This window comes from Neolamprologus brichardi, chromosome 9 (assembly GCF_056152115.1).
Source record: "Neolamprologus brichardi isolate AB-2024 chromosome 9, ASM5615211v1, whole genome shotgun sequence".
In the NCBI taxonomy this organism is placed as follows: Eukaryota; Metazoa; Chordata; class Actinopteri; order Cichliformes; family Cichlidae; genus Neolamprologus; species Neolamprologus brichardi.
The window spans coordinates 23,997,704-24,021,260 of record NC_142112.1 but is presented as its reverse complement, the minus strand read 5'-3'; the positions used below and the strand labels follow the sequence as shown (position 1 = coordinate 24,021,260).

The window sequence follows — 23,557 nt, the reverse complement described above, 5'->3', positions numbered from 1 at the left end:
ACGAGCTGTTCGTGAAGAACATCCAGCGCCGGATACAGCTTAATTACAAACATGAACACAGTCCCAGTGTGAACTACGATAGAGGTTTTCAGGGCCGCCAAGTCTATCAATGTATCTTGCATAATAATATCAGGGTGGCTGCCTGCCCACTGAAGCTCAACAGAAGATGGATGAGGCACACGAGTTAATATACCAAATTAAAAATCTACCTTTTGGAGAGGCCCAGTCAGAGCCAAGACTTTAACCTAATAGAGATGCTGTGGAATGACCCCAAGAGAGTTATTCACACCAGACATCCAAATAACACGTCTGAGCTGAGGCAGATGAATGGCTCAACATTCACCTGAACTGTGTGGTAGGTCTAATCAGCAGATCCTGCAGTGATTTGAGGTTATTAGAATATTCATCCATGGGTGGAGGAGTCAAACTAAATAGCCGGGGATTGGACCAGCAGGGCCTACGCCTTTGGATCGCCCACTTTTGTTTCCTTCACTTAAGAAATATTGCAAAAAAACAAACCTTTTCTGTCATTCAGTCATCTGGAACTTACACCTACTCCTGCATCCCTTCACTGACTTCCAGTGAAATTCAGAATCCACTTTAAAATCCTATTACTAAAGATAAAGCTCTACACAGACAGGCTTTTAAGACCTTATCATTGCAGACGGTCTCTCCGATCTAACCAGGGTCTCCTGACTTCCCCTCGCTCTGATTTTAAAACCACATGATCGTTCTCCTGAGGTTGTTACAGCCTTCCTCAGCCAGCTCCTCGGTTTACCTTTTATTAAATATTTGCTTGTATCTGTGCATGTCGTAATTCAGTTTAGTTTTTAGTTTAGTCTTTATTAGTCTCAGTGTTAGTTTTAGTCTTTTAATTGTTTTTGCATGTGTCTCAGCCACAGGTATTACAAGAAAAACGTTTTGAAAGCAGATGAATCACAGTCTTGGAGTCTTCCAGTCTCAATAAAGATGTTCATCAATGCCTCAACAGGCAAGCTGTAACAAAACTAAATATATTTTGCTCTATATTCTTAATAATTAGTTTAGGTAGTTTTACAAGTTCACAAAATCATTTCAGTTTTTATTCAAAAAATTTTAGTTTATTTTAGGTTTTTCACATCTAGTTTTAGTTTTTCGTTTAGTTTTAGTTCACTTTAATAACCTTGCGTCTGACGAGGATGCCTTCTTGGTGAGGTGTGCTGGGCATGTTTTAATATGAGAAAGGCGCCCAGGGGTAGGCCGGAGGGATTAAATTTTTTGGCAGGCCAAGGAACGCTTTGGTATTCCCCGGATGAGCTGGAGGAGGGAGAGGACTGGGCTTCTCTGCTTAGGCTGTTGCCCCCATGACATGGCCCTGCATAAACAACAGAAAGTGGATTATCCAGTGGTTCACTTACTTGTCATTAAAGACACAAATGATTGTATTTTTACATTTCCGGCTTTAGGATAATGTCTTCTGTCAAACTGATGCGGGAACAGCAGATCCTCTGTTGGAAAAGTCCAAGTGCAAAGCTCAGTAATTAGAATCACTGTTAGTTGCAGGCACGAAGCCTTAAATGCAAAGAGGAAAAAGTCAAATGAACTCTATACGACTTTCATCAACAACCTGAAAGCTAAATGAGATTGCAGGTAAAATGTACAGCGAGACGATTTCAGATATAGGATGAGGTAAATTCCAAATTACTTTACAGTTTGCTGCTGGTTATTCAGTTTCTCTTTCCACCACTTTAGCTAATTATTTTATTCCCTTTAGCCTATTAAAACGTTTAACTTTCTTAACCACAGCATTCACTGCTGGCTGCAATTAATAAAGACAATATTATCAGCATTAATGCTGCTCTAATCCTAGACATCCAATCTCCCCTTCACACTGTTGCCCCCCCCACTCCCTCATCCTAATCTAGCAGTTTGGACTTGCCCCAGCTTTGCCCTGGTGGATCTCCACCAGCTTCCTTGATTGGATTTAAATACATTTCCATCTATATGTTAATGCAACCACAGGTGACAAGCCAATCTACAACTGATATGCGTTTACCCGAGCATGAAATTGGGGAGCACAAACAAAAATAAGGATGAGAACACGGCATGAGCAGCATCTTGGCGACGTACAGTACATTAAAATTTGACAGCGTGAGCGGGATTGCCTCGGCCGCACGATTTGCAAAGTCCTTTTAGCGGCCAGTCCTTTGAGAACTGGTCGATGACGGGTTTTATCAGTTTGGGGGAGGCTGGAGACAGTGCTTGCATCGCCCAATCAGAAGTGACGCTGAAAGAAGACATCAACCGCCGGTGGCTTGGAACTGAGATGACGAGCGGTTGGGATAATCAAAGGAGCTGGGTGAAAGGGGGGGGGGAGGTGGGGTGATGAGGTTAGAGTGTCCGCACTGAAGCTCTGCCAGGAAGTTTGTGTCTGGGCCAATGAGCTGGGAGAGGAAGCGCTGAGTCAGGAACCCCGGCCAAGAGAGGGGCCTGTGGTGCTGGCATCTCCTCCTCGCACACACGTTACAATGGTTCGCACACCACCGCCCCACTGGAGTCATAACACGCTGTTCCCAAGCCAGCACCGCGCACGCATGTGCACGACACGGGTGCACATGCGTGTATACACGCAGGGATGTGACGCCAAATACCTGTGGCACCAAAAAACCCCAAAAAACTGCAGAGATTTTTTTAATTTCTAAAAAAGAACAAAAGAAAATCAGGTCCGAAGAGACTAAATTTAAATTTGTCCATGTGAATGATACACTGGCTGAAAGATGCACCTTTGAAGTGATCTATTAGAGACAACAGATAACTCTGATGTGCAGCAGAGAGCAGGTGCAGACATACCCGAGGGTTATTACACAGCCTGAAACTCTGATATCTTCATTATCCCTTTCATAGCATGACACAAAAAGAGAGGAGGCAAACACAAGCCTCTAAAGAGCTCCTTATCACAGGAATCTCTCTGCTGTGGCAAAATGCTCGTGCGTGCATGTGTGCGCGCGCGCGCGTGTGTGTGTGTGTTGGCATTGGGCGTTGATGTGTTTGATGAGAAGGTCAGAGAGGACAGAGAAGGAGGGGGAAAAAAAGGTAGAGTAGGAGCATCAGCTTTCTATAGCTGCAACCAATAAGTGGACAGCAGGGAAATAATGAATGCAATCTTAAAGGAACACCAGCAGCAGTACAGTTAACGCATTTTGCAAATGTACACATTTGCTTTGTGAGATAAGAAAACATACGCTTGTTTTCATATAAAGCTACATCTAGCAAGAAGTTAGTTCAGGGTCTCAAACATGGATTTGTGAGGCCACCGGTGAGAACAATGGTGCGATTCCCTGATGATGCCGGTAAAAGTTCACGCTTTTGGCCTAACTTCAGCTCACCATCTCATGGCTCATACTTTAATCAAGTTCTATCTTTTTCTAGATGCATTTATGCATCAAATTGTTCCTTTAAGGCTTAATCCTGAATAAATAAATATTAGATTAAGGCGGCACAAGGTTTTTAATTTAACTTGACCTTTTTCGTTTCAAATCAGTTCTGTGCATTATTATTTTCATTATTTATACTACTCTTAATACAGATAAGCAGCTAAGACGGATAATGATGTCATTCCCATTCAAAATCCAAACATTAATCTATGTCTATAACACATTTTTATGACTGCTAGATCAAGGATCCCTTCTTCTCTGCTTGGCAAGTGTCTGAAAACAGCACAAAAACTCATCGGTACTAAAGCTTCTCCTAAGTCTCTCTCGTTGACCTGAATTTTGCTAAAAGCTATAAGAACACTTTAGAAGCCCGCTCCGTTTTAAACTCTCTTAATATCTTTAAATGCCTGACAATGAAAGGCTAATAGAAATCCTCATATCGAGCATTAGGAAAATAAAAAGCTGTCTGGCTTCTTTGATAATGGAGTTCAATGTCTTTTTCTTTTTTTTAAATGCCATAGTGTTAAATTAGAGTAACTTTCCCCCCTTGGATACAAAGACAATAATACTGGGTGGCACTGCTGAGAATGAATAAATCCACATCTTTATTTGAAAACGTAAAAAAATAAAACAACAACCTGAGTGTACTTCAAGCAAGCTGGTGCCACTTGAACCAACGAGAACAAAGGAAACCTTACATAAGCCCAGTGAGTTTGACCTTGCTGTCTGCGCAGCCTTGTCCACTGTTCTTAATCTCAGGGGCATAAATTAGCAGCACCTACAGCATGCTCCGAGTTTCCAAGAGAGCGGAGAAGTCCGCGGGAGTTTGTTGCTGGGTCTCGGGGAATGACTGCACTTGTCACAAAGACTAAAGACAGCTCTCTCACTCAGCACCCAGAGACAGTGAAGCCTCAAAGTCAAGGGTGGGCAAGAATGCCCTGAATAGGCAGTTACGTAAAAACTCACAGCACCCTGGGAGGATAGAGAAGGAGCTGCTTAGGACCTCACAATGCTGACTGAGGCCAAACTGTATCACAGGGCCAGAAACGTACAGTATAAGTGTCTTTAGTGTGTGTGAAACTAAGGCAGATTTACATTTTCACAATAAATGAAGACAAAAAAGCCAAATAAAGCCTTTTCATTTGAATAGGAGGATCTCCATGCAAACGCCCCCTATAGTGCAAACTATATGGGAAAAAAAAGACTCCAGCCATTCATTTTCAACAGTAAACCTGTCGGGGTGGCGCTGAAGTCTAACTAGGCTGAGATGGGAAGAGAGCAAGAGTGCACCCTGGACACGCAACCATGCAAATTAACAATCAGCAGCTAGTCTGACATGCACGCCTTTGAACTGTGGGAGAAAAAGAAGCAGAACCAAACAAAACTCAGCGCAGGCACAAGGAGAGCACGCAAGCTGCACTCAGAAGCATCGCAGCCAAGCCAAGCGAGCAGGATAGTACCCAGAAGCCTCTTGCTGTGAGGTGACAGCACTAACCACTGCACCTCAACAGGTTAAAGATCACTTTGCGGTAGCTTTGCACCTCTTGTGCCCATTCGTATTTGTATTTTGCATCTTTTTTTAGGATGTTTTATGTCCCTCTGTGGATGATTTCTGTCTCTTTTTTCCCCCTTTCAACTAATCTTTGTGGTCACTTTCAATCTTTTTATTTATTACTGTGTCTCTTTACTAATTTTGAAAGTCCCTGTTGATTGTTTCCATCTGTCGTGTGTCACCTTACACATTTTGTCCCATAGGTGTAGCTTTTGTTATTGTCGTTTTCACTTTTTGCCCCTTCCACTGAGTTATTTTTCTATTTTTGGTCATCTGAGCGACTTTATAATAATGTTAAGAGACAATTGCATAGTGAGGATCTGGTCCATGGGCCCCATGATACCGTGGGCACCTGTTGTCTTTGCTGCTAAACCCTTTGTGTAATCCAGCCATTCGGTATTGATTAAAATCAACATAAGCCCAGATTAACCCCCCTTGGATACATCAACAATCTAATTTGTGAAATAATCACCAAAATAGTTAAAAGATTCACTCTGTCTGATCTCTGGCGCATTGCATTCGCCATGCACACTGTGCACTTGACCTCAGTTTATTCTTCTGCACTTGCAAAGAAAAAAACGAGAAAAAAATAAAAATAAATAAGTAGAACATATATACAACATCAATGAGACCTCCCTCACCCTATTTGCTCCCACCAGAAGCCACCCAGCGAGCACCAGGGCTAACCCCGCTGACCTGACCCAGATATTAACCCAAGCCTCCAGATGTGAACGCGTACTAGGATTACTCCACCGCTGCATCAAGCTCCACATGCTTTCCTAATGAGGCATCCTAAAATGACCCTGGAGACAGAGCGGACTGTCTGCCTCTGTACTGTCGGCCTCTATTCCCACAACTCAGCCTCTCCGTCACAATCACCCTCCGATCTGCTAACGCGTGGAGGAAAACACAACTTATCCACGCTGACAAGAGGATGAGGAGAGCATTAGTCAGTACAAATACGAATCAGTCGTCTCCCTAAAGCGACTGACCTCATGCAGCAGCCTAGAAAACTCGTCACAAGCCAATAAAATATTGCACATTTTCTGCTTCAGCTGGACTTTGTTTGCGTTATTTATTTATTTATAACCAGGCAGCTTCTTTTATCAGATCTCACTGGTGATGCTTTCCATCTCTACCTCTTTTCACCTCCACTTGAGTGTCAGCCGCAATCAAAATAAAGTTATGGAGACGAGAAGAGCGGCATCTCTCATGAAAGCCTCGCTAACTTGTCCTGCACCGGCTGTCTGGCTCGTTTGGAGAAGGAAGGGAAAGGTGGCACTTTCACTCGCACCAGTCACAACCTGAGTGCTTTGCAGAAGCGTCCAATATGAAGGAATTTAACTCCTTCTCCGCATCAATGTGGCTATTGTAGCCATCGCATTCTTTCAGAGGGGGTCTGCTTCGATCCACCCCCCACACCGCCACCACCAGCCCCCTCAACTTGTGCCATGTCGGCAAGTTACAAACTTCACCGCAAACGATACAAAGCACGAAACACGCGTGTGACAGCCAGCTGTAGGGGATCGCGACGACGCGCAAGTGTGGCAAGTTTGATCGGCCTGCTAAGTAGCTCAAATTTGCAAGAGATCAAGAAGGGACAGAGAGAGAGGGAGAGAGAGAAAAAAATAAACAAAAATGCAGCTCTGCTCTGTAGCCTACCATTTTGATCCAGCGTTTCGAGGCTCAAAGGAGTCCCAGAATAACTCCTTTCGCACCAGTTTCCCCCTCGCCATGAAAATGACCGTTGGATTGTCACATTTCTCCAGTTTTTTTTTTTTTTTTTTGCCTTATCCTGAATCTTTTTTCCCCCCCGTGCTGCTGTAGCATTCAGACAGACAAAAATGCAGAGGCTGCTTTTGCAGAAGGAATTGGTGATTGGAGCTCAGGGATCATATGGGCTTTTTTGTCAGACGTTTTTAAAGGGACACGGTACTGTTTAATGCTGGAGTTGCGAGACAGGCGCTTCTCTCTCTCTCTCTCCTCCTTTTGTACTGCACGTGAGCGTTTTAAAGCGAGGAGGAGGAATACAGACGCAGGCGTGGATGGCGCAAAGCCCCGGGTGCGCTTTCTCTCACTGTGCGCTCCTGTAACGGTGTGACGTCAGGGCGGGCAGACAGATGCGGAGGTCAGCGAGTTCACCGGTTTCCCACATTACAGAAGTCATCCTAACTTCATTTGGCGCCACACATCTGCGCTATCGTAACTTTCTTTTTTTTGAGTGCGTGCTAAGAGCGCAGAAATATGGTTATGTTATGCACATTGTGCAAAATGGTAACTAAGAGATAATCCACAAAATGTGCAAAATTTCAAATAAAAATCCGCACTGCAATTCTCCCTTTACATAAGGGCCCCATTACCTGCTACTGGGGGCCAAGAATGGCTTTGAAACACTTAACGGAACCACACCGCCCATCTTTTATATACAAGAAGAACCCAGTGGTCTGCTCACTTCAAAGGAAATAAACAGTCTCTCATTTTCATGCTAGTTTCAATTCCATCCAGGCACGACTGTGGACCTGCACAAGGCTGGAATGGGCTCCAAACCCTCACTCTGGAGCTCCATGCAAGATCTTTCCCCATCAAGTGAGGATGATCATGAGAAAGGTGGCGGATCGGACCAAAATGGACTGGACTGATTCTTATATAGCACTTTTCTAATCTCCCAGAGTACTCAAAGCGCTGTATACAACATGGACAAAGTCAAGTGCAAACTAACCAACATTCACAGTCAGATGAACACATCAGAGGCTAACTTGGGATTAGTATCCTTGCCCAAGGATATTTGACTAGAGAAGCCAAGGATCGAACCACCAACCTTCCAATCAGTAGCTGATCTGCTTTACCACCTGAGCCACAGCCACCTGCAAGCGCCTCCTGTGGTCCCAAGAACACCATTAGTAACAGACTATATATAGAAAACCTGCAGCTCCCCCTGCTCAAGAAGCCCCTCTGAAGTTTGCCAGTAAACATTTAAATGAATAAGAGAAGGTTTAGGAGAAAATGTTATGGTCAGATCAGATGAAACCAAAATCGAGCTCTTCGGCACAAACTCAACCTGATGTTTGGAGGAAGAGAAATGCTGAGTATGATCCAAAGAACACTATCCACACAGTCAAGCACGGAGGTGGAAACATGCTTTGGGCTGTGTTTTTGCTAAGGGTACAGGGCGACTTTACCACACTGAGTGGTCAGAAAGGAGTGACTAAACACATTTTCTTATACAAGACAAGATTTCACCTTTCACGTTTTGTCCAACAAAAGTTGTATTTTCTCATGTTCGACTCACTGGAACTTCCTGATATCCCTGGAGTCCTGGGCCGAGGCTAGGTTTCCTCTGGTAAATCATGCTTGTCTTGAGGCCCCCTGTGAGATTCCTGCATGACAGCCCCTCTGAATATCCTGTCTGTAGAATCATAGCAAGGTGGGAAGAATTACAACCTGGAGAAAGTCCCATACCTGTATTAATTCATGTTCAGGAGGCATAAACAAACACATTATGCTGTTTAGGTTGCTCAGGTAAACCAGGAATTCAACGTTTTAGACAAAACAAGAGAAAAGAACAAGCGATATAGCTTAATATATTATTTTTCTTTTGTTCTTTAACGCCTTTTAATCTGGGAGATGTCTTAGCTTTTCTATAACATTGAAAAATGACCTTTTTTATGTAAAGGCAAAGGCAACAGTAACTCAAATAACCCCTCATCGCAACCAAAGTATGCAGAAGACCATCTCTGAAAACACACTGAACCTTGAAGCAGCAGAAGACCACACCCAGCACCACTCAAAAAACAGGAAACTGAAGCTACAGTTGACACAGACTCACCAAAATTGGACAAGATTGATTTTTTTTTTTTATTAAATGATTGAGTCAGAATTTGTCATAAACAGCATGGATCCATCCTGCATCATAATAACAGTTCAAGCCACTGGTGGTGGTGGTGTGATGTGTGGTGGATATTTTTTGGGCTCATTAGTACCAACCGACTGTACATAGTTTAAACACCACATCCTTCCCTTTATGACCACAGTGTAGCTACATTCTCCTGGCTGTTTTGAGCACAATCTTGAACATGACAGTGGGTTCACTGTACTCAAATGACCTCCACAGTCACCAGATCTCAATCCAATAGAGCACCTTTGGGATGTGGTGAAACGGGAGATTCATCCCGGATGTGCAGCCGACAACTGTGTGATGATGTCATGTCAATATGGACAAATCTCTGAGGAATGTTTACAGGAATTTAGCAGTCCTAAAGGCAAACTGGAGCACTACCTAATACAGTGGTTATTGAACATAACATGTAGCTCATGGACAGTTCTTAGAACAAGTAACACATGATTGGAATCATTGTTCTATTTGTAATGAAAGAAAACTGGAATCCATATCATCCGTTTGACTGAATATGGCACAGTTAGGACTTCACGGTGGGGCTTACCGTTTTGTTCTCTTAAGCACACATAGTTAAACACACTACAGCTATAAACTGAAGGTAGATGGCACCATTGCTGAGGTACAAATAATTCAGAGATCCTGAGAAAGCAAAGAAAAACACAAAATACCAGACCAGAGTTCAAGATGTGTTGGTATTTATTAAATGTAAACATTTAGAACTGAATAAACCTAAATCTGTGGTACCATACTTTGAGTTTAGTTTGAACATTCATGATACAATAAAATAAAAGCACTGAAAAAAAAAGTTATAAAAACAAATTATTCCATTCAGTGATGACTTTAGGAAAACTTTCAAAGCTTAATGCAAAACCTCAAAAACACATGAAGACTGAGACGATTAGACTCTTATACTGTAACAACGTCAGTGTATAAAAGAAGTAGAAAACACAATCCATGAATATAAAATTATTTAATTATTTAGAGTAAATTTGTCATAATATTAGTATTAAGCATAGAGCATATTTCACTTTCAAATTTTGTTTGATGGACTATGTTGGCAGATTTTCAGCCACTTGTTGTGACAGCCCCAAAAAGGAGGCCTTTGTATCAGCTTGTAAAGTGGTTTATAAATTTACATTCATTTCCTCAGTAATTATAATGCCAGCTTGTGCCAGGTGGACATACACAACCATGTTAAACTGACCATAAGACTGGATTTAATTCTTCCTCTTAGAGCTTTAGGAGCTGATCTTTGAATATATGACAGTGTCCAGACTTTGTGGTTCTGATCCTTGTCATCGGGTGTAAACCAGCAGGTTGCCTTAAGGCGCAGCTCAGCTGTACCGACTGCTGCGACTGTGGCTCCTGCGCCTAGACGAACTGCGACTGGACGAGCCATACGACCTGCAGACAAAAGAAAACGTTTCACCTTTGAGGCACTGCAGAGGTGTTTACAATGCACAGACGTGTGGAGAACATTTAGTGGGGTGTTTTGGCTTCTTTTATCTTAAACACCAAAACACATGTGAAAAAACAATGATTTTCAACAGGACAGAAAGATTTGAGAGGGCGAAAAGGTTGAAGTGAGACCGGCCACATCGTTAGTGTCTGTCAGAGTTCACCTGGGAACTCAGTCTTACCGCGATCGGCGGTCTGAGCTCCTGTAGCTGTCACTTCGCCTGCGCCCTCGTCTCCTGCTCACACTCCGACTCCGACTGGAATAGCTGTCATAGGAGTCTGACCTGCATTAACATCCAGCCAGGTGACAACACAGATATTATTTTGGGAATAGTAACAGAATGACACCGAATTCAGTGATGACATGTAGAGCTTTAAGACCCATTTCTGACATGGTTACAAATACAGCTCAAAAGTAATTATCAGGGCTTCATAAGCTTAACTGTAACTACTTTTAAGCAGCAAAAAGTGGGTTACTTATCATTTTAAAAGGACATGCAGTCCAAAAATAATAGATATGAGCAAACAAGAACAACATCACTGAGAATTTAAATATTTTAATAGTTGTAATCGGTGAAAAACAAGCTCAACAATGGTAATGAGATCATGGTATAAGGGAACACAATGTGTCAGGAAATCGGCTGTTAGAATGTACTGTTAGAAAGAGCAGATTGGTGAGTTTCGTGTGGTTTCTGATACGTAACAACAGCAGTGGCTCCAGATGTGCTCGCAAAAGTCCTGGACTAGTTTGACTATCGTATGGATGCCGTGTGTTAACATTGAGCACTTGTGGATATTTTAAATTTTGTGTGTAAAATTTTATATTAAGCTATTTACTTCAAGATTTTATGTCCATTACTATAAAATATAATATATTTTTAACTCTGATGATTCTCTTTGACACACTGTATTTTAAAAGGTGACATTTAGTGCCAAAAGCAGACTTTTCAGTATTAATTTTACTACCCTGTAAAATAGGGCAGTTCATATAACGATATATATCAGATGACGATATAAAAACATCTATCATTTCATTTTACGCCATCGTTTGTTTCGTGGTGTCGCAAAATAAACTGTTTACGGCAATATTTTTTCACCGTTTTGATGGTCACTGTAATGGCTATATTAATTTCTTAAAGTTCTCTCTTTCTCTTATATTTAATATAACCACACTACGGACGGACAAGCGCCTGTTTTTATGCATTGTGGTTAGCAACAACGTCCGCTTGTTTATTTTCCACATAAACCTTTCACAATAAAGCTCAAGATCCTGTTGAGACTTTTCAAAATAAACTGAATCACGTGAAATAGTATGCAGATTATTTACGGATGAGAAGCAAAAAAGAGCCGCCAGGTGCTAAAAAATAAACCTTAGACTCAAATGTTAGAACAGCCTTTTCCCCGCAGCACGCCGTGCACAAAGAGAACGGCGGCCGTTACAACTTACAAAATATATAGTTTCACGTGTCAGTTAAAACACTCGACTCCAGCATCATGAGGCGCAGCTGGAAACACTTCACGCAAGTCGAGCTGCCCGAGATTCACAGAATTTACAGAAGATTTTGTGATTTATATCGTTATCGGGACGACACATGTCTTATATCGGGATATGAGATTTTGGTCATATCGCACATCCCTACTGTAAAACCTTTCAAGCCCTGTTTAAAGACCTTCAGTTCAAAGTTTTGTGTCCATCTTAAGACTTATGGATCCTGTTTTTGGTCTAATGTCTGATCATTACAACAATCCCATCAATCTGACTGTACCAAGTTTTGTTTTACCAGTTTCAAGCAATCATCTTCTCTGGTGCCACATTAAATGTTATTGAAAATACTGATGAATCTGCACATGCTTTTAGGTTTTGAAATATCTATAGTATTTATCAAAAGTCTAAACGTTTCTTTGTCTGACCAACAGTCCTGCTGGTAAACCTGCTGCTTAATAAGACGAAGCAGAAAATATTCACAACCTCAGCGATATTCGGCCAAAATTATGAGGGCTGTAAAAAAAATCAACTGATCTCTTACAAACTTATACGCATCGTTTCTATGCGTGTTCTCAGTTATATTGCCATTTTTTAAGCTCAACATACTTCATTGCGTTTCTATGAACAATTCCACATTTCTAAATGTGACTTAAGTGTCCTCACACACCTGGATCTTCTCCGGCGAATATATGAGCGGCTTCTGGAATGACTTCTACTGTACGTCCGGCTGACGGGAACAACAGAAAACACCAAAAATCAGAGGTTTAACTTCAACATCACAGGTTAGTAACTGTTAAAATGTTGTGGGCACATTTATAAAGACATTTTTGAGTTTTCTTCTTAGGAATCTACACAGAAATCTAAAATGCCAACTACAGAATATTCCCTATCAGATCTTGCACTTGTCCCATGAGTGTTTCATAGTGTACCTGTGACTCCTGTAACTGCGGTACATGGTGCTGCGAGAGCGAGATCGTCCTCTCCCACGTCTCCTCCAACTCCGGCTACGGCTCCTAAAAGAGCAACGATGCTGTAACTTACATCTCACTCACATTCAGAGATGGAAATTGAAAAGAATTTAGCGATTCCATTATCAGCATCACTTATCCATTCGATTCTCTTATCAATTGTTCTCACTGGCTCAGTTTTGAGAGTCCATGCCATTGTTAAACAGCAGTAAAGAAATTACATTCATCTAAATGAAATGCATGCTGTGGGTCAAATGTTTGTGCATGTTGAGATTTCCCCTCTTTGTTGTGATCAGTGTTAGAGTCGTTACTCAAAAAAGTCATTATTGGACACAACACTTTTCTTAAAAGTAATGCAGCATGTTACTTAATTACTACTGGGACAAGTAATTTGTTATACTGTTTGCAAAGAACTGAAGTTGTGTTGGCAGCATAATACGGTTGTTTCTGTCCTGGATGCAGTTTTCCACTTTACCATTGATCTCGTACATAACCACGCTCTAGTGGTATTTAAGTTGGTACTTTCCTCTGTCACGTGAATTAAGGTCAGCTGATTGTAGCGTGAGTGCAAGATTGATCGATAAGCAGCCAGACTAATAGTCCCAAGGAATTGGACTACTGGGAATCAGTTTTCTACAAAAAAACGGTTCTTGATTACCATTCCTACTCACATCAAACAATTTATTAGGATTCAAAGGTGGCGTCTGTAAATGCTTTATTCTCACTTACCTGGAGGAGTAGCTGGAGCTACGGGATCTACTCCTGGACCTGCTGTAGGAGTGGGACCACCCCCGGGAGCGTGACCGGTGACTGGAAACAGAGCGGGACTTTCTAGACAAGGACCTGGACGTCTTTGGAGACCGTGTGCGTGACGTTCCCTTTGCATTTCCCACAGAGGGGGATCTCTCTTCACTGGAGCTCTCCTGGTTTCTCGGCCTCTGGTTGAGCCGCGCTGTCTTACGGACCTCATCGAACAGAGATCCCGGTCGGACCCGGCTTTTGCTTTTTATCTCCATTCTCACTCCCTGCATGTTGCCGGTCTGGTTCTCTTGAGCCTGGACATTTTTCACAGTGACAGGGGGAGCATTCACAGTCTGTACAGCTGACGTTCCTTTCAGTGGCCTCCATTTTAAATTGATTACAGTGGCAGCAGGCTTGCCAGCGGTTCCTTTGTCTTGCGATCCGCCAGCTGTTGTTGTGGAACTAACGGCAGGCTGTGCTTTGCTATGAGATAAAGCAGTGTCATTGTTTTCCATCTCAAAAGAGTTTGAGGTAGATTTTAGGGTTATTTTAGGAACGCTGTTGTGAGGATGACATGGGACTGAAGGTTCAACAATTTCAGCATCATGCTCCGGAGTACAAATGTCCATGTCATCTAATGTCTCTGGCTCCTGGACACTTGGCCAGTGAGAATCGCTGGCGCTATTCCTGTTGGATGACTCTAGATGAGGTTCAGTGTGTTTTGCATTTTTGTTGATACCTTCTTTTGTCCTCTGTTGCCCCCTTTCTTCTTCTTTAGTAGGATTACAGCTTGCAGTTTGGTCCTTTGCATTGAGGTTATTAACGTCAGCACTTTTTTTAACAACTCTTCCAGGACTATGTCTTTCCCTTTTGGATTCGTCTTCTTCTTCCTCCTCTTCAAACTCTAAAGGTGGTTGCCAGTGAAAAGTCTCTTTCAGCTTCTGATGTTTTCGCTTAGTTTTCTTGGCCTTGTCCTTACTGTGGTGGGAACCGCCTTTATTCTCACTTCTCCTCTTATGTTTATGCTTACGTTTAGCTTTCTTCTTGCTCTTGTGCTTCTCTGGCTCTGCCGCTTTCTCTGGGCTTTCCTCTGACTGACCAGAAGCTGCCAGAGCATTCCCTCCATCAGATGTTTTTCTGGAAATCTCATAATCCGATTCTGAACTAGCTTCCCCTTCCTCTTTTTCAGAAATAGCTAAAGTCCTGGCTGTTAAATTTTCAGAGTCACTTTCTGAATTCCATCCAGAGATAGAAGATAACTTCTTTTCCAGAGACTCGGCATACTGAGCCACCCTTATCTGCATTTTCAATGGGATAGCGCTGTTGCTCTGGCTCACCTTATCACTGTCACTGTCCCATTCAGACCTGTTATTAAAAGTCTCTGCTGGCACTGAACTGCAATGCTTCGTCTCCAGATCCTCTGAGCTTCCCTTGTCTTTTATTTTCTCCACAGAGCCAATAACACCAGGGCTGCGCTCACTGTCTGTCCTGTTCTCCGATCCCGAGTGACCATCTTGACTAAGGCTTACTGAAATTAACTTATCCAAATTCTTTACTCTGCTCAGAGAACTGTAGTACTCCTTCCACTCCTTGTCTAGTGACTCCTTCTTTGCGTTACTTGTTTTCGGGGACTTTTCAGACTCTGATCTGCTGTAGGACGATGACCTGCTCTTGTGCCGGTGAGCGGACCTGGACCTGGACCTACTGTAACTCCGACTCCGTGAGCGACTATAAGAACGGCTGTAAGATTTACTCCTGGATGAGCTGCTGCGTGAGCGCCGTGAAGGTTTTTGTGCTGTGTTGTCTTCAGAGTCACCTGGCAGAGACTTTGGCGTAGCTGAAGTCTGAGCTTTATCTGCTGCGCCATCGACTGCTTGCCCAGTGGAAGAAATGTTGCTGGGAGCTACTTTAGCTTTAATTTCCTGAATATGGATGTAGGAGGGTTTCCATGGTTTCTGACCCGGTTTCCAGCGAGAGGGAGGTGGACTGTCGCTCAATGGGATCACAGGGACACTTTCAGGAGCTGGGACAGCTGGCAGTCTGGGGACAGGTGCGACTTTGCTCTCTTGAAGCTTCTCATTCACAGGGATCATGGCATCTGGTTTGCTTGTTTTTTTCTTTCTCGGAGATCTGGAAAAACTCCTTTTTCTGGGTGGCGTCAAAGATCTCGATCTGGATCTGTACCTTGATTTAGACCGGGAGTGAGAATGGGACCAAGACCTAGATCTAGAGAAAGATCGCCCTCTAGATCCAGACCGGCTTCTAGATCTTGAGTAAGACAGGGACCTTCCTTGAGATTTGGATCGACTGGATGTGTATGACTTAGAGTAGGATCGGGAATCTCCGTATGACCCCGAGGATCGGCGTCTCCTTCTGTTTGATGAGTGGTGTTGACTCGAAGAAGAACGAGTTAGCGAACGAGATTTTCTGAACCCTTTCTCTGAAGACACAGACCTTTCTCCATCTGACTGGTTTTGATGTTTGCTCTTGGAACTCTTCTTCTTGTTATGTTTCCGCTTTTTGGCCTTTTTCTTGCGTTTAGATTTCTTCTTCGCCTTCTTCTGTTGGCAGCGCTGGCTGGACCTCTCCGAGCTGCGGTCTGAGGAGTGCTCTGCAGACTGGGACCACGCAGAGTCGCTTCTGTTGTCCCATCTGCTTGAGGAATGGTCATTCAATCTGTTAAGCCAAAAGATGCATGAAAGCAAATAGAAGGAAAACTAGTGTTTAAAGTGAGGAAGGAAAACACTTGGTCATACTTGTCTCCTTTGCTCCACCGCTCAATGCTTGGGGGTTGATAAATTTTGGTTCTCTTCATTTCTTCTTTCCAGTGCGGCGGAGTTTCACTGCTTCCACGCTCCTCTACAGATGCAGAGCGTGATTTAGACCTCGTAGGAGTGTGATACCGCTGCGAAAGACAAAAAAAGTAAAAACTGTGCATTTGAAAACAATTCATTAAAACTAATTCTGCATAAGAGTTAGACTAGATAAACAGGTTTTACAAAATTCACTCCTGTGACTCAAAAAGAAATCCAAAAATTTTAATATTTGCATATACATTATGTTAGTAATCTCTGATCTTAGTTGAGGTGAGCTTACTATTGTTCCTCTGCCTCTGATCTTCCGTCCAGACTTGGACACAGCTGGTTTCGGGTCAGCTGGAAGAGTTGCTTCTTCTTTTTCAACTCTGAAAATTAATTTGAAATTGAAATCAAATTGCAGCACTTGCTGTGTTTACTTAGATTAGTGTTTTGGTTGCTCATTTAAAAAAAAAAAAAGTATATAAATGAAGAACAACTTTGAACTGACATTTCTGCTTTATCTTCCTGAGATGGCATGTCCCGTCGCAGCAGGAAGCGGTTTTCTGGCACAGGTGGTATTTCCTCTGGCCGAACAACGGGCTTCTCTCTCTTCCCACCCAGCTCCCTCTCTTCTTCCACCTTGTTCTCTCCCTCCCGTAGCTCTCTTCCCACAGGACTGTGACAGCAGTTATATTTTTATTAAGAAAACAACAAAAAGCTCCTACAGATGTCAGTACTGAACTCTATACAGTCAATTGGTGAAAACTGACAACACACAAGATATGTGTAAGTATTTATTAAAGAACGTTATAATGTGATCATGAACAAGAACTTGCATAATAAAATAAATAAAAATCACCTTTGCTTGGAAGGCAGACTATCTGCATCTTTGTCCTTCCTTGACAGTCTCCTTTTCTTTTTAGGCCGTTTACTTTTCGAATGTCTCTTTTGCTTGTAACGCCTGTGCTTTTCATCAAGTTCACTTTCAGACTCCACTGAGGAGAACTGGGAGAACGAGTCATGGGAGCTCAGGGACGAGTCAGCAGAATGGGAAGTTCTTTTCCGCTTGCCTTCTAGCACTGCAGGAAGAAATACAACAGAACGTGTGGAAATAAATTAAAATGTGCTAATTCTGAAGAATACTTGACTCGTATAGTTAGTAAAAGAAGAGAGAAAGCTCAGACGCCAGGAGTCATTTTCATGATGGTACAAGTACAAGAAAAGCTTTGTCTGTTCTTTCCTGGTATGTTCAAGGCAATGAAAGCAGGCCTGGCAGAGTCAGGTGGGCTGAAGCCAACTAAACTCCACAGAGATCACCTCGCTGATCCTCATTAAACAGAAGATCCAGTTACACACCCTGTGTTAATGCCAGTGGCGGGGGGAGACGCTGGCATCCAAACGCCAACAAAATGAACACCAGCATGAAATAAGAGCCAGTTATAATCACAGGCAACACACGTTATCCCTCACGGGAAACAAAAACAAATGAGCATAAAATGTGTAACTTTCACTACAGATATTCTATTAAAGCTTTTGTATTATAACAAAACGTACAGTCACACTACACTGGCTGAGTGGCAACACATCTACATCTATCCATACAGTGGGTCTGTATTCTAAGGGTATTGTCTAATAGTATCTTCTCAAAGATCAAAGAAAAAATTTGGATACAATTCTCCAAAAACTACAGTACCCAGGATGCACGGGACCTTTTCATCAGATTTACTTATCAAAAATAACTGAATAAATACAACAAAGCGAATCCTAACAATTAAGAAGGTTACTGAACGTACCATCGTTTGCAGACTTGGTGATCAGCTGACCACAGTCGATCACTCTCACGTCAGCGTACGGTCTGCTGGCAGAATCAGTCTTCAGCCCCTCAATCTTCTTTATCACTTCAAATCCGGAGATGACCAGACCAAAGACGACGTGGACTCTGCATAGACGCAAGACAGACTTGAAACTAAAAGCAACATTAAATGTACTATTATGTTAGTTTTAAGTCCTGGAGAGCATTTAGGTTTTGCCTCAATCAACTTCCTATGACAGAATATCCTACATTAGCACAGTACATTGAGCTAAAGTTTGAAAACTACCAAAAGGGTTCTAATCTATTAAAATCCCACTCACACAGGCCTGCGTAACAGCTAGCAACTGCGAGTGGTTGCTGGAGGTTGCTTCCTGATGCTTGGTAAAATTGTCCATTTACGTTGTTTGCACAGCGTCTTCCATGCAAACTACGAGTGACCAAGGCAATCTGCTAAAGACCAAAGGAACCACCAGGAGGTTTTTTGGTGAACCAACCTATTGGCAACCCATTTCACTTAGTGACAGCCAGCAAATATTCAGCAACCGGTCAAGGAATACACATCTTTCCTTAGCAACAGGTGCTTGCTGAGTGATTGCCAGCCTGTGTGACTAATGCCAAACATGCTATAATCAGTTTAGTAACATAGAAACCTAACGATAGTTGTTGGGATTTTTTTTTTTCCAAAAAGTTTCATATCAATACACTGAAAGTCTCATTTTCAGATTTCTATATAGAATTACAATGTGAAATAATAATATCAGATGTACCTACCCATCAAGATGAGGCGCCATCTTAGTTGTGCTGATTATGGATAATCCAGCAGTAAGTGAGGTGGGGAGTCAACCAAAGGTGGAAGCCGGGCCATGAAAGTGGGAAAAAAGAGAAAAGAATGACAATAAACAAATACCTCGATCAAAGCGGGGATGCTACTGTACCACAGGGAAAATCTCAAAAGGAATTGTGCAACAAACCTTTCTTTAATGACATCTGATTGCAACTCAATTATGAAAACACTCAACAGCAGAGTGTGGTAAATTACATTATCATTTTTTCCTGTTATAAAAATCAATTTGCACAAAGACTACATATCTACATTTCCTCCTTCGAGAATTTGTAACCATGGAGGAAAATGTCAATTGTATGTTCAGAACCTGCTTTTGTGACAACGGAAGCCAAAATAACATTTTGAGTCACCTCAAGCCATTTGTCAAATATTTAAGCAAGTCCAACAATTGCAAAGACAAACTACTCAATGATAAATACAGTCAGGAGAGAGAGAAACACAGCCTTTGAGACACATTACCTTGGAAGAGCAGGATGCTAGAGTTTCTGTAAATTTTACACAAAAACGGCAAGAGAAAAAATGTAACAATTGTAGGTGAAAAAGAATGAATCCAATGTTTCTCTGCACTTTGAAACTAACTGCACACAGAAGAAGGGACTGCTGATGGTCACACTTAATGACAAATTCTACTCTAAAAATCTCAAAACAGGAAAAAAAAAGGGATAGAAAGCAAAAACTAATAAGAAACTTTCTTAAGAATGACAGTAAAATAGTGGTGGTTGGGGGGTAAGTTTTTGAAAGCAATGTTTTAATTTAAAAGTTACTCACATAAAAAACTGTGAGCCGTTGGTGTCCTTCCCACGATTGGCCATCGACAGCAGGAAGGCTCTGTCGTGTTTGAGAGTGAAGTTCTCATCTGTCGGGGGCAGATGCAGAGGATGCAAGTGTTAATAAAAATAGTCATTTAAAAAAACAAAAAGGTTTAATAATTCATTAAAGCTTTTCGCTGTCTCACCAACCTATCCTTCCATAAAGTCAGCTCTAACAAAAGGTTTCTGTCGGGCCAAATATTACTGCAGTCTTTTTATAAAGTACCAAACCAGTAATGACTTTCAACAACTTGCACTTTTCAGATGAAAAGGTACCACACTGGTTTCTGTTCACATCATAGCTACAAGCAGATCTGCTTGCTGATGTGTGCAATATGTTACGTGCATTTCTCAAAGTCAACCTTACATCACAGTCTTCAAGTCAGAGCTGCATTCTGATATATTCAAGGGTTAATCCGCTGTAGGAGTTCCAGAAAACACACTCAGTCGAATTTGTAAAAGGAACCATTATCTTTTGCTTGCACAGCTACCAGGAATAAACTTTGCAAGTTGTGTTTAGAAGTCTGGTTTACATATTGCTCTGGAGTTCACCCTCGGGTTTAGCAGGGTGACATAAGCTTTGTTTCTAAAAGTTAGAGAAAAATGTCCAAACCACTGATTTAGGAGATTCTCAACGAGGGTCTGGTCCATCTCAAAAGTAAGCACCATCACTGACAGTGCTTACTTTGAGGGCTCTGCTTAGAAAAAGCAGTTACGGCTGTAACAGTAACATAAGGCGGTACGACGCTGTTGGATCACTTCAAGTTTCAAGGGGTTTTTCAAAGCTGGAGATTAATGAGTGCTTTGCAAAAACAAAATAGTCCCTGTAATGTACAGTTTTAACAAAGAGATTATATACAATATAAAAGTTAAAAGTGGAATATCTTCTTACTAATGAGCAAAACCACCCGTCTGGTTCTGGCTCCATGTCCTGCTAGTTTCACCTATTTAACATAAAAACCCTAATCTGAGCAGGGGGGACCTTTCAGTACAAATGTGAATCTGTGACGCTGCGAGCATTTGCACTGCTTTCACTGACTGAGGAAGGTGGTGGGGACGATGTTGGCATGGTGTTACGGAGCTGTGTACATCTCTTACCTTTTCATTTTGCAAAAGACCACTCTATAAATAAGAGAATATGTTGAAAATTTTAGGCAGGAAGATTGTAGCTTTCAGTAAAGAGAATGCCTACTCTCCATGTTGATTTGATAAAGCCTACTGCTGTTACTACATAGAAGAACTACACAATGGAAAAGTGAAGGTCAGCGCAGTCAAACATAGGACAATTCGCACACAAAAACCCATTAACCATCTATGCAACTTTATATGCATGCTTTGTTTTTGTTTTTTTAGTACAGATATGCATCACTATTATTAGATTATTAGATAACTTGATATTCCAAATACCTTCAAAGTAGCCTCCATATATGGATTCCCCTCCTCTTCCATTTCCTGCAAAGATTAATAAAGTCAAATAAATTCACAGCAGCTTCTTTATATTGCAGCAGTATAATTGTGTGTAGCTGCTGAAAAAGATGCTGCCTCATCAGCAAAGGCAGCAGTGATTCATGTTTATTGGGCTCATTTTTGAAGTGGCTGCCATGTTCAGGAAACTGTAGTCTCCTGGATTCCTGCCATGAACACCCACAACAAAGCCGCAGAGCATGTTTACGGTATGTTGGCACTTTGATGAGATTAACAGCTTTGATCAGTTTTTATCCATTTTAATTTGGCCTGTAATTAATGTTATTATTGAAAAACATTTTCCACCTGGAGAGCATTTAATCCATCTTTAAAACAACCCAAACGAGAGGTTTTTTTTTCGCCCCGCTCACATAAGCTGTGTTACGCTCTGTTGGCTTTCATTAGATTTTGGACTGAAACGAACAAACTAGCAAATTAGAAAAAGGTGGAGCACTGTGAACACGTTCTTAGGTAAACAGGGGATTATAACATTACCTTCAGTAAAGTCGCCTCCCTGAATCATAAAGTTTTTTACAACTCGGTGAAACGTGGAGCCTTTGTAGCACAGCTTTTTCCTTGTGACTTTCCCAGTTCCCCTTTCACCTGCAATGACATGCATGTTAACTGAGCTCTTGCCAAAAAACAAAAACACTCAACCTGCTAATACACAAAGTGCTTCTGTGTTTACTAGATGGGTTTAAGAAACAAAGGCTTTTAATATTGCCACAAAGGAATGAAAACCACATTTGGGTGGTGGCTTTCAGTAAGCTATATGCCTTTAGTCTGGCATCCTGCTGGTACTCCCTTGGAGGACTGCCAAATTCATTAATAAATCTTCCACTGGACCAATACTAACCAGGGACACAATACTGGCCCAAAGCTATTACCCTCCAGAGTCCCCTTACTCCTGGGGTGAAATGACGTGAAGGCAGGATTTAATTAGATGTGGTGATGTGTTGAAGGTGGCTTTCAGCAGAAAGAGGCTGTGTGTCCTATTGAAAAGCTAAGCTAAGGGTTTAGTATTTTACTTCTTTGGCTTCGGCACTGTTCCAGGGGTTTGGTTTCCTTTGGAGTGAGCTGATCCAATTCTAAAAGGACACATTAGAAACTTAGAGAAAGTCAGCAAACTGCACCAGCTGAATGCGGGTGTGTATTACTGCTTCACTGGTGTGCTGTCTGTGCATGTGTTGGTTCAGGAACAGACTAACGAGCCTTTTCCCATGTCTGCCTTTGCTGCCATCGCATTCCCGTTGGCCAGGTAGGGTGAAAAATGAGACGGGGGGATTGCTCGGCTATGTGTCTGCAGATTTATGACTTTCTCTAGGCAAACCACTGCCTCTACAGTACACTACACTGCTCTGTGGGATGAAATATCTAGGGAAACAGAGCAGCCACAACATAAGTCATAAAATGGTATATGTTTTTTATTACGTTATTGTCATTTTATTTCACTTATTTAATAACGTTCTCATTGCTATTGTATTGCAGTGCTTGGATAAACCTTGTTAAGTTGCACTTCTGTGAGGCCAAACAGATGAGGTTGACAACATTTGTGATGCAGCACATCACAGGACGTTATCTCTCAAAATTATGTCAGAAAATGTTATTTTATTGAAGAGTTTCTGACGCTTAAACTTCAGCAAACCTCTCGACTGTGAGAGAAAACCTCTTCTCTAAAGCTGTGACCCAATCAGTCAGCGAGGGAAATTTGCCCCTTTAACACTTTATTTATGGTCATTTGTACAAGCAGACGAGCCTTTGGAAAGAGGTTTAAACCACTGCAAATATGTTTCTGTAAATTCCTTCAAAGTTCAACAGGAAGTTAAGCACCCCCCAAAATATCCATCACAGATGAAAAGATACAGCGTGAAAACTACGGACTGGTGTGGTGCAGTAAATGAGTTTTGTTGTTTTTAAACTTTGTTTTCCCCTCACTTCAGCTTTTAGTTACAATGATCCCGGTATAACCACTGCGTTAGTCGCTTTGCACGCTGATGTTATCACTGTCACAGAACCACTTCTGTTTATGCTCACTGTTAAAGCGCAGGTAGCGTGTGCAGTATTCTCCTGAAGGCTAGGTGTCGCCACGTCAGCGCTGATAAAGGAAAGAAGTCAAAACTGGAAGCAAAGACATTGCCGTGTGTGTTTATTCAAGAAAGTCTAATCTTTTCAAACTGCTGTAGCTTCCCTCCATGTGTAGTGTGTCAATCTATGAGCTTGTGTATGGATATATCATTAAAACTGCAATTAAAAACTGACTATCATACACTTCATACGTGTCTTCAACTCAGAATTGCAGAAACGAAACGAAATGAA

At 41.9% G+C, this 23,557-nt stretch overlaps 2 protein-coding genes across 6 annotated transcripts in view; both read right to left on the bottom strand.

The window, feature by feature from the left end:
* Positions 1-6,817, bottom strand: part of zbtb47b (zinc finger and BTB domain containing 47b) — a 31,153-nt gene extending 24,336 nt beyond the window's left edge. Inside the window, exon 1 of the mRNA XM_006795130.3 lies at positions 6,628-6,817. Within this exon, the coding sequence (XP_006795193.2) occupies positions 6,628-6,630 (3 nt within the window). The 5' untranslated portion in view covers positions 6,631-6,817. The remainder of the gene's footprint in view (positions 1-6,627) is intronic.
* Positions 6,818-9,539: 2,722 nt separating this feature from the next.
* The window catches only part of nktr (natural killer cell triggering receptor), a 22,583-nt gene continuing 8,565 nt past the window's right edge, over positions 9,540-23,557 (bottom strand). Inside the window, exons 1-16 of one of the 5 annotated variants that reach the window (XM_087846166.1) lie at positions 21,737-21,802; positions 21,185-21,229; positions 20,876-20,899; positions 19,737-19,824; positions 19,428-19,453; positions 18,896-18,925; positions 18,105-18,250; positions 17,171-17,390; positions 16,820-16,987; positions 16,610-16,697; positions 16,270-16,418; positions 13,502-16,189; positions 12,734-12,817; positions 12,472-12,531; positions 10,501-10,602; positions 9,540-10,264 (exon numbers count right to left, since the gene is read on the bottom strand). In XM_087846166.1, the coding sequence (XP_087702292.1) occupies positions 10,195-10,264; positions 10,501-10,602; positions 12,472-12,531; positions 12,734-12,817; positions 13,502-16,189; positions 16,270-16,418; positions 16,610-16,697; positions 16,820-16,987; positions 17,171-17,390; positions 18,105-18,250; positions 18,896-18,915 (3,795 nt within the window). In that variant the 5' untranslated portion in view covers positions 18,916-18,925; positions 19,428-19,453; positions 19,737-19,824; ... (1 more) ...; positions 21,185-21,229; positions 21,737-21,802 and the 3' untranslated portion in view covers positions 9,540-10,194. Of the gene's footprint in view, positions 10,265-10,500; positions 10,603-12,471; positions 12,532-12,733; positions 12,818-13,501; positions 16,190-16,269; positions 16,419-16,609; positions 16,698-16,819; positions 16,988-17,170; positions 17,391-18,104; positions 18,251-18,895; positions 18,926-19,427; positions 21,230-21,736; positions 21,845-23,557 lie in introns of those variants that run through there. The other 4 variants (XM_006795133.3, XM_006795131.3, XM_006795132.3 and 1 more) reach the window with 4 other exon arrangements.